The sequence below is a fragment of the Patella vulgata genome, chromosome 1 (genome assembly GCF_932274485.2).
Source record: "Patella vulgata chromosome 1, xgPatVulg1.2, whole genome shotgun sequence".
In the NCBI taxonomy this organism is placed as follows: Eukaryota; Metazoa; Mollusca; class Gastropoda; family Patellidae; genus Patella; species Patella vulgata.
Window position 1 is genome coordinate 67,537,997 of NC_065879.2, and position 12,819 is coordinate 67,550,815.

The window sequence follows — 12,819 nt, forward strand, 5'->3', positions numbered from 1 at the left end:
AAAGGCCCGAATAATTTTTAAACTAGGACGTCTAAAATTAAAAATGGAATTTTATGTAATAAAGGGTTTGGGTAAACATATGATCTTAGGTATTGATTTTATGTCTGTTTACAAGCCTACCTTAGATTTTAACAATAAAACTTTGCAAATAAGAGACTATGTTATTTTATTACAGCCTAAATACGGAGATGAAGTACTAGACCAATTATGTCTAGTAAGGGCTTTAAATGACACATGGATTTCCCCTCAATCGCGAGTTACTTTAGTAGGAAAGGTTAAATCTTCAGTTAGGAATTTCTGTTTAGAAATCCATCCGCTTGATAATAGTAAATTTTTAAAGGATCAGGCCGGATTAAATATGGCTAGTGTTGTTATACACAACAAAGGTTCGGGAATACCGATTGAAATTATAAATGAGACAGCTTGTAAATACAGAGTAAAGAAAAATCAAATCATAGCTGTGGCAGAAATAATAAATGAGACTAACATTCGATCGATTGAACCCCAAGATTTTATTACGTTAACCGATACGCCTATTGAAAGTAAGGACCTGATAAAAACGCTACGGCTAAACCATATTCCGCCAGGACAAAAATATCAATTATTAATGTTGTTACGCGAAAATAGCGATTTATTTGTGGAAGATGATTTACATTTAGGGCGAACAAATTTAGTTAAAATTACACTTGATACTGCAGACCATCCTCCGGTAAGGTCTAAACCATACAGAGTTCCGCTAAATCATGTCAAAATTGTTGAAGAACAAATCCAAGCCATGTTACGCGCGGGTATAATTAGTCCTTCCACTAGTGAGTATGCGTCACCGATAGTACTGATTCCTAAACCGGATGGGACTTTGCAATTTTGAGTAGATTATCGAAAATTAAATCTACAATTAAGAGAATGTGTTTATCCGTTACCGAACATGTGCGATCTTACTGCAGCTCTTGGTGGTTCCACATACTTCACATGTCTTGATTTAAAGAGCGGATATTGGCAAATCGAATTGGAAGAATCGTCTAGGCATAAAAGTGCTTTTGTTAGTCAAAATGCACATTTCGAATTCAACGTACTTCCTTTCGGCTTGAAGACAGCCCCTTCGGAATTTCAGCGTTTGGTCGATCGATTAATGGTTGGATGTTTGGATAAATATGTGAAGGTGTATCTTGATGATATTTTGATTCACTCCAGGACATTTTCAGAACATTTAAAGCACATAGAAGACGTGTTTAAAAGGCTGAAAGATGCTGGACTTAAACTAAAACCTTCGAAATGCGAGTTTTTAAAAACAGAGGTTAAATATTTAGGACACATAATCTCTAAGGACGGAATTCGCCCAAATCCCGCTAAGGTGGAAACTATCACAAATCTCCAAGCCCCTCGCAAGGTAAAAGACGTTCGATCTTTTTTGGGGTGTGTATCATTTTATCGAAAATTTATTCCGCAATTTGCAGAAACCGCAGAGCCACTGACGGCTTTGACAAAGAAAAACGTGCGTTTCAAATGGAGCCCAGAGGCGGAACAGGCTTTTATAACACTAAAAGAAAAATTGATATCTGCACCAGTCTTGGCCTATGCCAAGCTCTACAGTGATGCGAGCAATCATGCCGTAGGTGGTGTCCTTACGCAAATGTTTTCGGACGGTGAAAAGGTTATTCAATATATCTATATACTAGCAGGATACCCGGCTTCGCTCGGGGGTCACAACTCCGAAACTGGAAGTGGTAGACTAACGCCACCTGGCCTATGTTACTCCCGGTCCGAGCTACCCCTATACCCCAAATTTCAGACTCGGGGAAGATGTAGCCGCCAAACCCGAACATACTTCGCTCGGGGGTCATAACTCTGAAACCGGAAGTGGTAGACTAACGCCACCTGGCCTATGTTACTCCCCGGTCGGAGCTACCCCTATACCCCAAATTTCAGACTCGGGGCAGACCTAGTGCAGCCGCCAACCCCGAACAGACAGACTTCGCTCGGGGGTCATAACTCCGAAACCGGAAGTGGTAGACTAACGCCACCTGGCCTATGTTACTCCCCGGTCCGAGCTATTCCTATACCCCAAATTTCAGAGTCGGGACAGACCTTGTGTAGCGGCCAACCCCGAACAGACCGGCTTCGCTCGGGGGTCATAACTCCGAAACCGGAAGTGGTAGACTAACGCTACCTGGCCTATGTTACTCCCCGGTCCGAGCTACCCCTACACCCCAAATTTCAGACTCGGGGCAGATGTAGCCGCCAACCCCGAACAGACAGACTTCGCTCGGGGGTCATAACTCCGAAACCGGAAGTGGTAGACTAACGCCATCTGGCCTATGTTACTCCCCGGTCGGAGCTACCCCTATACCCCAAATTTCAGACTCGGGGCAGACCTAGTGTAGCCGCCAACCCCGAACAGACCGGCTTCGCTCGGGGATCATAACTCCGAAACCGGAAGTGGTAGACTAACGTTAGTCTAGAGGAATTCATACCTCGATTTTCCTGCCCGGAATTAATTATTTCAGATAGGGGAACAGAATTTAATTCGGCAGTTATTAAACAATTAACCACTCAGATGGGAATCAACCATATTCTTACGTCAGCTTATCATCCTACCGGAAATGGAAAAACTGAACGTTTTCACCGCTTTTTAAATAATACTATGGCTAAATATGTAAACAAGAATCATGGCGACTGGGATACGTTTCTTCCTGGAATTGCGATGTGTTATCGAACTTCGATCCAAGAAAGTTCGAAGTATACGCCTTATTTTCTTGTTTATGGAAAGGATCCCGTACTGCCCTTAGATACCCTGTTACGTCCAACTCTGAAATATTACGGGGATGACTATGTTCCAACGATGCTTCAGCGTCTCAATCACGGTTTTGGTTATGTTAGGAAAAACTTGATAGATAGTCATGAAAAGAATAGGGAATATTTCAACAGAAGGGCAGTAGATCAAAAATTTGAAACTGGCGATCCTGTATATTTTTTCGATACCACTACAAAGTTAGGGCACTCCTCAAAATTAACGTCACACTGGCAACCATTTTATCGAATTGTAGAATGTTTTTCCCCTGTGAATTTCAGGATCAAACATCAACAAACGGGAAAATCTGAATTAGTTCATGCAGAGCATCTTCGTTTGGCTCACCCCGAAAATGCATGGGACGAAATTCCAGATGAATGTAGACCAGTTTTGGATAAATTTAAGAACACGAAATCGGGTGCAAATGAACCGAAGGGCACGCGTCAACAACCGTTACGTACGTGTCGAGCCACGGGATCCGACAGGATTGAGTCGGACGAGCGGGAAACTTCACTACCCCAGAGTCAAGGCAGGTCTCGAGACCGCCATATCTCCGAGCCACCCTCTGGCGAAGGTTTGCCGGGTAATCAGGCGAGCGCGAATGGGCCAACCTCAGCTCTCGGAGCTGGAGGACGTCCCACTGGCCCAACTAAGGGCAAGACTTCAAGGAAATAGGGGTACTACCGAGCCTAATGTAGTGCCCCGAACGACGACGAAAAGATCGGCAATTCACCCTCCATCAAGTGATGACGAAAAAAGAGCACGAACCGATTTTGCCTTGAAGAGAAGGGCACCACACTCTCCCGATCCTATTGATCTCGAGAAAAGAGCCCGATATGAATCCGATTCCGAACAATCTGATATGTCAGATATTGATTTCAATCCAGAGTTTCCACAGAATGAGTCTGATAGTTCTGTGCATAGTGTTCGGGAAATTCAAAGTACGTTTTCAAACAAATTATTGGGAGCTGTTATGCGATTTCTTGGAATCTAGTATTAACCTTCCCGAATTTGTTCATCCAACTTGGAGACATGTGTCAAGTTGAAATTGATTTCTGGTTTTCAGATATTCAAGTACTTGTGTTGAATTATGCATTCGTGCGTGCAGGGCATGCTGAATCGCCCACTAATTTACTTATTTCTGTCTCTTTGCAGGAGATACGAACAAGCCATGTTCTCTCTCTCGTTTGTGTTTTCGTTGCACTCGTTCTGTGCACTCGCTATGGCCAGCGAAGGTATCAAGTTTGTAAAATTCACCACCAATGCAGCTAGTTATTTTAGCTGGATTATAAATTTTCATTTCGAATTGACACCTTATGTCGAACAATTTAGATGTCTAATTTCCAAACCTCCATATCATCACTCAATGTCCCCTTTACAGCGAATGATGCAGCTCTCCGTATTCACAATAACCTCCGTGTTCTTTTAGCTCAAGGCTATAACAAATTATCTAACCTCCTTACAAAATTGCATTTGGCATATGCGGATTAAGCTTCTCTTGTTTCGAGTAAACGTTCAAAAAAGTCAAAAAAGTTCTATCGACTCAAATCGAAAAAAGCGTAGTTTATTACCTTTAGGTGGCGTTTTTTCATCATTATTCGGTGTTGCTGATGAAGCAGACGTTGACAAAATTCGTGCTAACGTCGAACTTCTACGAAGTTCCCAAACCAAAATCATTCATGTCTTGGAAAACGGTTTGTCTATTTTAAATTCCACTAACAAACAAGTTTCATTAAACCGTAGGTCTATAAATTCCCTCATCAACGCTACAAATGATTTAACTGAACGATTAGGTGCGGTTTACATGCGTATCGCCGAAGGTCTAGAACCCCAGGTTGCATATATTGAACTCGTATCAGAATTAAATAGTGTGTTAAGAATAATGTCATCGACTGTCTTTAGCTTATCCCAATCAGTCTCAACATTTCGCCAACAAATCACTGAAGCACTCACCGGTCGCTTGTCTAATTCCTTGGTTTCGCCAAAATTATTATATAAAGTCTTGTCTGAAATTCAACCCCAACTTCCCCCATCTATGGCTTTTCCCTATCCCTTGTCTAAGGCTAATTTGTCCAAATACTATGCACTACTCACCACTACTCTAGTTCCCGATCACCGTGCATTCCATTTACTTGTCGCCTTACCTTTGATTCAAAAGTCTTCTATGTATGAAATTTATCAAGTTGTATCTGTCCCCACTTTGTTAACAAATACTTCAAAAGTCGTAAAACTTGAAACGGAAGCCGAGTATCTTGCAATATCTCAAGATAGAAATACTTATTTATTATTAAATCAGTTGGATGTTACTCCCTGTTTAAATCCCTCGTTAAATTTTTGTAAATTTCAAAAGGCTTCTTTTTCAACAAAAAGTGCTCCCTCGTGTTTAAGTTCATTGCTTTTAAGAGATCTTACTTTAATTTCACAAACCTGTATTAAACACGTGTTACCCATACCGGCGATACCCACAGTTAAGGCCTTAACCAAAGGTCATTGGCTTATATTCTCCCCATTCCCCATGGACTTAGATTTAGTATGTGCTACTCACTCCCCAATACCTCCTTATCAGGTTATCTCAATAATTAAGGGTGTCAATATGGTGACTCTCCCAGCAAACTGTTTTGCTTATGGACCTGCTTTTAGTCTACCCGCAAAATCCCACATAGCTTCTAATTATCGTGTACGGGACACACCTCTTGATCACTTAAACTTATCGAAATATTTAAATGAAAACCTCTCCTCTATGACCTCCCCTTCCTTTCGATCCCCTTCCCAATGAAACTCTTCTGAGTCCACTTCCTGATTATGTACCCCCCCCGAACAGGACATCACCAAACTGTTAAATGATCTACAGAATTTACAACCACGTGCACAACCACCCGGTGTTTCTCACCCCTTAGTTTTCCCCTATATTATCATAGGCGGTGTATTGGTTGTCGCAGTTGTTGTTGTTTTATGTATTCGTTATCGTCCTAATCGATTTGCTAATTATATACTGGCCAAACGTAACAAACTTAGAGATAATGTTGTAAACGAGAGAGAGGAAAGAGAAATAGACATTGATCCGGTATCCAGAAAACGAGTTATGGAACCGATTGAGCAAGATGATCCAGAAACACCCCAACCCTTGCTCAAAATGCCCCGAAATATCTTCTAATTTAAAAAAAAAAATACCTTTGTTATTTTTTTTCACCATAGGGATGAAGATGTGTAATCTTGTTCATGTTTTGATATGTATATATTATCCTTTTTATTTTAATTATTGCATTATTATTATTTAGATATATTATCCTTTTTCCTTTTAATCATTGTATTATTGTTAGTATGGTACAAATATTTTATAATATATAGGTGTGTTATTGTCTTATGCTAATACTATATTATAAACACATTCCGTAAATAGCTTTCAGTCCAAAACACGATTGTACATTTAATTTTAATCCGTAAACTAGTTGTTAAGGTATTCAGATTAGTAATTACTGTAATTATTAATTAGCTTTCAGTCCAAACAAGGAACAAGATTGTTACATTGAATTGTCACGTGATATGAATCTCACTAAAAAGGTGGTTGTATTTTTGGATATGACACTGTTAACTATATTAGAAGTAAATTATAATGACGAACGTATGTATACTATTACCAACTTGACAGAATTCTATTAGCTTAATGATACAACTATGTAACTTTGCCATTTCTACATAAACCGTATCATTAAATTCGGTGGGTTACAACCTATATGTCTTCTATATAGACTGGAAAAGTTGTAAGCAAGTTGTTCTTAATTTACGTGTCATTTATCACGAAATTAACAATAAGGTATATAAGCTCTAAACTAATTTGAACGATTGTCTTAGATTTTGGGTCTACATTAAGCTAGATATCCCGGTACGAACAGCAAGTCAAGATACGGCTCTAAGTCTAGACCAACACGTTTCTACATTTGTAGACCGGTTAGTTTATTAACGTAATCTAACTAGTACGATAATTCCTAATTAGGAATTTATCGGACGTGAAGTTATTGCTGTAGACGTACATAGAGTTAAGTATAAGTTATTGAATTCTGTCAAGCGTGTGATTATTACAAATCTTTTGTAAACTTGTAAAGTGCTTAATGGAACTATAAACTATTTAAACCATTTGGAAGTTTGTGATAATTATCCCCTGGAACTTGAAACGAACCAGATAAAGAAGAATAGTCCTAACCATTAGTCAAACAACGATACAGCCAGAACAATACCCGGAATTAGACCGTTTTCACAACGGGCGGTCTAGAAGGTTCGAGAGTCATCCATATCTAGTCCCTCGCAAGAGAGGCTAGAGGCTCTCGGCCTTGAGTCAAGCAAAAGTAACCAGCAAGGTTACAACTGACCTAGGTCCATAGCAAGAACGTAGTCACATTGTCATGCCAAATTTTATACGACCATAACTAAATTATACCACTTTGTATTGAAGAGACAATTTCGTGAATATTTCGCCTATGCGTTTTTTTTTGACAGAATATATATATCGATAGGCATTAATTTGTAGTCGGTTTTTCTTTTCAGTTCCTGAAAGCAAAGCAAAACAATACGTATATATAGTGGTGTCACCATAGGCGCAATAAAGAATATAAGCTCACCTGAAGTTAAATCCATTAAAAGTCCAATAATAAACATCAGACTGGTCGCCATTTTCTGAAGAATATTTTATTATTATTATTATTATTATTCGTCTAATATTTTTATTATAAATCACAAATAATAGATTTGGCTACGAGGATAATATTTTGAATATTGACCATTATGTATTGTGTGTCTTTTCTCGTACACTTTTGTCTGTAAAGCTAAAGATATCTTCCAAGGTAGTGTAATAAACCACGGAAATGTTTGGCCTACTAATATGCCATCTCGTTGTGTAGTGTAGTCACCGTGGACAAAAATATTTACGTACTAAGTATGTGATACCTGTAAAAAATTCGTGCTTTGAAAATCTGAAATCCGTGCTTTGAACCAGCGGCTGCCAAGCAGGATCAGGATACGCCCACATTTTGCAAGAGGTGGATAGAGAACAAGCTAAAAACAGACGGGATTTTTTGTATAATCAGGGGCAATAATCCAGAAAGTTATGGTCTGAAATGCGCAAATATCAAAAGGGACTGAGATCTTTGGGATATAAAGATATGTTTTAAGTTTCATCAAAATCGGATAAACATTGTGACCTCTAGAGGGTCCACAACCTTCGTATTGCATACTTTTACACAATTTGCGTACAAAGAGCGGACATTTATTCGGGCAGTTTCATTTCGATTTTCCCGAAATTCGAATTCAACATTCATTATGGTGGAATGGTGATATATTTAAACGGTTTTTAAAATCCGAACTCAATCAAAATTACCGTGTAACGGTGATATATTCGAATGGTTTTTTTTAAATCGGATAATAATTGTGACCTATAGAGGGATCACAAGCTAAAAACGCAATTTTTCGTACAATCAGGGGCCATAATTCAGGAAGTTATGATCCGATACGCACTAATATTGAAAGGAACCAAACATGTATTTCAAGTTTCATCAAAATTAGATCAAAGTTGTGACCTCCAGAGGGTCTATAACTTTGATATACACTATTTGCGTATGAGGGCCGGTCATTTTGTCCGGCAGTTTTTGTCCGATTTTCACGAAATTCAAACTCAGCTAAAATTACGGTGTAACGAAGATATATTTGAACGTTTTTATAAATCGGATAATAATTGTGACCTCTAGAGGGACGTGAAGCTAAAAACGTGATTTTCTGTGCAATCAGGGGCCATAGTTCAGGAAGTTACGGTCTAATATGCGTGAATATCGAAAGGAACCAAGATAATTGGGTTAAAAACTTACATTTCAAGTTTCATCAAAATCAGAAAAAAACTGTGACCTTTAGAGGGTCCTCAACATTGATATACCACATTTTTACGCTACTTGAGTACGAGGGGTGGCCACTTTGTCTGTCAGTTTTGGTCCGATTTTTACGAAATTCGATCTCAAACATTCTTAGGGTGTAATGGTGATATTCAAACGTTTTTCTTTTAAACCGGATAAAAATGATGACCGCTATAGGTCCACAAGCTAAACAACGCGATTTTTCGTACAATGAGGGGCCATAATTCAGGAAGTTTCGGTCCGATATGCGCGAATATCGACAGGAACCGAGATCTTTGGGTTATAAACTTACATTTCAAGTTTCATCAAAATCAGAAGAAAATTGTGACCTCTAGAGAGTCCACAACCTTGATATATTATAGTTTTACGCTATTTGAGTACGAGGGGCGGCATGAGTACCATCGATCGGGTGTAACGGTGATATATTCAAACGGTTTTTTAAATCGGATAAAAATTATTAACTCTACAGGGTCCACAAGCTATATAAAAACACGATTTTTCGTACAATCAGCGGCCATAATTCATGAAGTTACCGTCCGATATGCGAGAATATCGAAAGGATCCGAGATCTTTGAGTTATAAACTTATATTTCAAGTTTCAACAAAATCAGATAAAAAAAAATGTGACCTCTAAAGGATCCACAAGCTAAAAACGTGATTTTTCGTACAATCAGGGGCCATAATCCATGAAGTTACGGCACGATACATGCCAATATCGAAAGGAACTGAGATCTGAGGGAGATAAACCTATATTTCAAGTTTCGTTGAAATCGGATAAGAATTGTGACCTGTAGAGTGTCCACAAACAATTGTGGACGGACAGGGGCGACAATATACGTCCACATGAAAATGCTATGTACGCTTGTCAATCTGACAAGATGGTATGGGGAAACTTAGCTATCATCATGATCATCGACCACTTTCGATTTGTGTTTCAAACGTTTTGTATTGTTGACGTATTCCCACCACCACATAAAGCACGAAACTTAAGAGTGAAGGTTCGTTTTTTGGCTTTGGATCGACTTTGTATGTTTCTTTGGACTGTAAATGATACTGACACACGGTTATAAATATGTTAATTCAGTTATATTTTGGTTATGAAAGTGTAAGCGTGTTATCGGAAGTCAAATTCTTGGAATTTTCATGGAAACCCAAAACACCGGAAACTGTGCTTCCCTAATAAAAACTTAAAACATCTGATGATGTAAAGCCTGGCAGAATAAGTCAATGTTTAGAAAAAAGTGTTCTGTTTGTGATAGAAGCATCAAATGTATCATGTGTCCGCTCTGGATACTTGTTTAGAAAACAGCGGCAAGAGATGGACAGAGAACAAGCTAAAAACAAAAGCGATTTTCCGTATAATCAGGGGGTATAATCCAGGAAGTTACGGTCCGATATGCACATTAACACAAACTCGGAAAACTCGGAAATTTAATTACAACTGCCATATTGCAGTATTTTGGTTAAAATCTAACTGAAAAGGCTATAGATCATGTCCAACTTATTAAATAGATGTGTTACTGTCACTCCATTCGCCATTTTTATTTCTAAAAGTTAGGTAGGCCTATTCTCGACACGACGTATATAGTATGGGAGAACGGGGCAGGTTCGGCCTCGGGGCCATGTGTCAAATTGAAATTGTACATATTACAACCCTTACATACCATATCGAATGAAAACTGTATTTTCGTATAGGCCAAAATACAAAACTCGAAAAACTCGGAAATTTAATCATAACTGCCATATTCCAGTATTTTGGTTAAAATCTAACTGATAGTATGGGAGAACGGGGCAGGTTCGGCCTCGGGGGCCATGTGTCAAATTGAAATTATATACACACCTCGTTTTAATCATTTCATCTTTTGGATGTCCGAGTTTTCGATCTCACCCAAGTTATCCCCGTAAAGGCGAGTTGAGTTCATTTGTACATATTACAACCCTTACACACCATATCCAATGAAAAATATTTTATTTTGATACCTTTTGACCACTTTCCGAGTTTTCCGAGTTTTGTGTTTTCGTATAGGCCAAAATACAAAACTCGGAAAACTCGGATATTCGATTATAACTGCCATATTGCATTATTTTGGTTAAAATATAACTGAAAATTTACAGATTATGTCCAACTTATTAAATAGATGTATTACTACAACTACTTTCTCCAATTAAAAAAAAATAATATTTTTGATAATTTTCCAACTTTTTCTCTTTCCGAGTTTTATGATTTGACTCGATTGAAAACACAAAACTCGGAAATGTCGGAAAAAATTGTCCGACTTTTTTGTTTGAATAGAAAACTCGGAAAATATTTTCCGACTTTTCAGTTTGAAACAAAAAGTCGGTCAATTTTTTCCGAGTTTTCCGAGTTTTGTGTTTTCAATCGAGTCAATTCATAAAACTCGGAGAAGAGAAAAGTCGGAAAATATTTTCCGAGTTTTCCGAGTTTTGTACCTGACCTTTCGCTAACGAGTTAGGAATGACAAGTGCAAGATGGGCGCAGAAAAACTGTAAATGGGACAAACATGTTAACATTAATTTAAGTAAAACGATTAATTGTCTTTAGAAACAACATATTCTTCCACATTTTGACTATTGTGGCGAATGATGGGTAAGACGCTGGCTCGCTAGCCTGGAAGTCGAGTGTTCGATCCCTGCATTGGCCGAGAAAGTTCATCCAGATTTTCCGGCGTGGTTCCCCCTTGTTAGCGGTGCAGGACGGAAGGCCTCACAAGGACAGCTGTCTAGTCGTTCGGATGGGACAAAAAAACCGAGGTCTCGTGTACACATTGGCGTGCACGTAAAAGATCCATTGACAGATGGAATTCGATATAAGTGTAGGCTATAGTGCCGCTATCTGGGTAAAATTTTCCTCACAGCACACTGTATGGTGTATGCCCGTTTTCATTAGCCCAATTCGGAGCGAAACAGTAGGACGTTAAACTAGATTTCATTTCATTTCTGATGTATGCAAAATATCTATAAATCTGTTACCACCCAATGCTATCAATATACATAATTTGCTATACGGTGTAAGCAACAGTCATTCTTCGTTAACCATCTTTGAAAAGGTCCACTTGTTTTTCGATATCAGCAGAAGGTTTTAAGATCAGTGTAACATCTATATCGATCATAACCAAAATCGTGTTACAAACATATTTTTAAATTTCGTCACAATTGGATAAACATTGTGATCTCTAAAGGCTCAACAAATGTGAACGTTTGTTCGGACTGACAGGAGCGACATAATACGCCCCTTTTTTGTGAAAAGTGAAAAAAATGGGAAAGAAGTGTGTCAGTATTAAGTTCGGATTGGCCCGTTGACCATTTTCCCCTCAAATAATATGCAGGCAATGCATCCTATGTGTAACAGATATGACTATTCGCTTTCGTCTCCTCTCGTAGACATCATTTTGAACCAATATGCACATCAAGAATGGAAATCATCTCTTCAGCCCCTTTAGGTCTTAGATTTAGATGGCAAATTTAAGATCTTGAAGTTGGGGATTTATGTAGTCAAGCTGTGATGGGTTAATAACATTCATTTAAATAAAGTGTTTTGTCCTTCGGGCTAAAACATGGAACCCCATGGATGAATACCTCGCCTTCGAGATTTTTTACCCTTTACAAACGAGTTAACTACATGCCACCATTCTTTTTTGCCGAAATTTTGATTATCCTTTAATTTATCGTCTAATTTGTCCTAATATGTTTTTCTTTTACATTTTCTAATCGAACTAATATAATCATTTCTAATCTTTCTGAATTTTTTTCAAATTAAGGATCTGATTTGCTTTTACTGCCTTTTGGCGAATATTGTTTTTCTTTTTGCTCATTTTCCGAATAGTGAACACGATGCTGGGTTCCACGATCTTCCGTTGTGGAGTTACCCAACCTATGCCGAAAACCGTGAGAACACTATAGAGGCCATTGTTTTTAACGGATTATTTTCAAATTTTGTGAGAAGTATTGGGGCCACGAGAGGGGGAACCGTATCGATATTCATCTCACCGACCTTTCCTTCAGAGTTACGCCCCAGAATATAGTTTTTAACGGGTTTTTTTCAAATTTGGTGGAAAGCAATTGGATCACACGAGAGGATGAGAACTATCGATATTCTGCGTTCGGTGAATTTCA

General features: G+C 38.5%; 1 protein-coding gene across 3 annotated transcripts in view; it reads right to left on the reverse strand.

Annotated features, from left to right (window-relative positions):
* The window catches only part of LOC130012494 (uncharacterized), a 72,383-nt gene that overhangs the window by 40,476 nt on the left and 19,088 nt on the right, over positions 1–12,819 (reverse strand). For 2 of the 3 annotated variants that reach the window (XM_056100557.1, XM_056100556.1), the window contains exon 2: positions 7,405–7,459. In XM_056100557.1, coding sequence (XP_055956532.1) covers positions 7,405–7,456 — 52 coding nt within the window. In that variant the 5' untranslated portion in view covers positions 7,457–7,459. Of the gene's footprint in view, positions 1–7,404; positions 7,460–12,819 lie in introns of those variants that run through there. The other variant, XR_008787931.1, reaches the window with a different exon arrangement.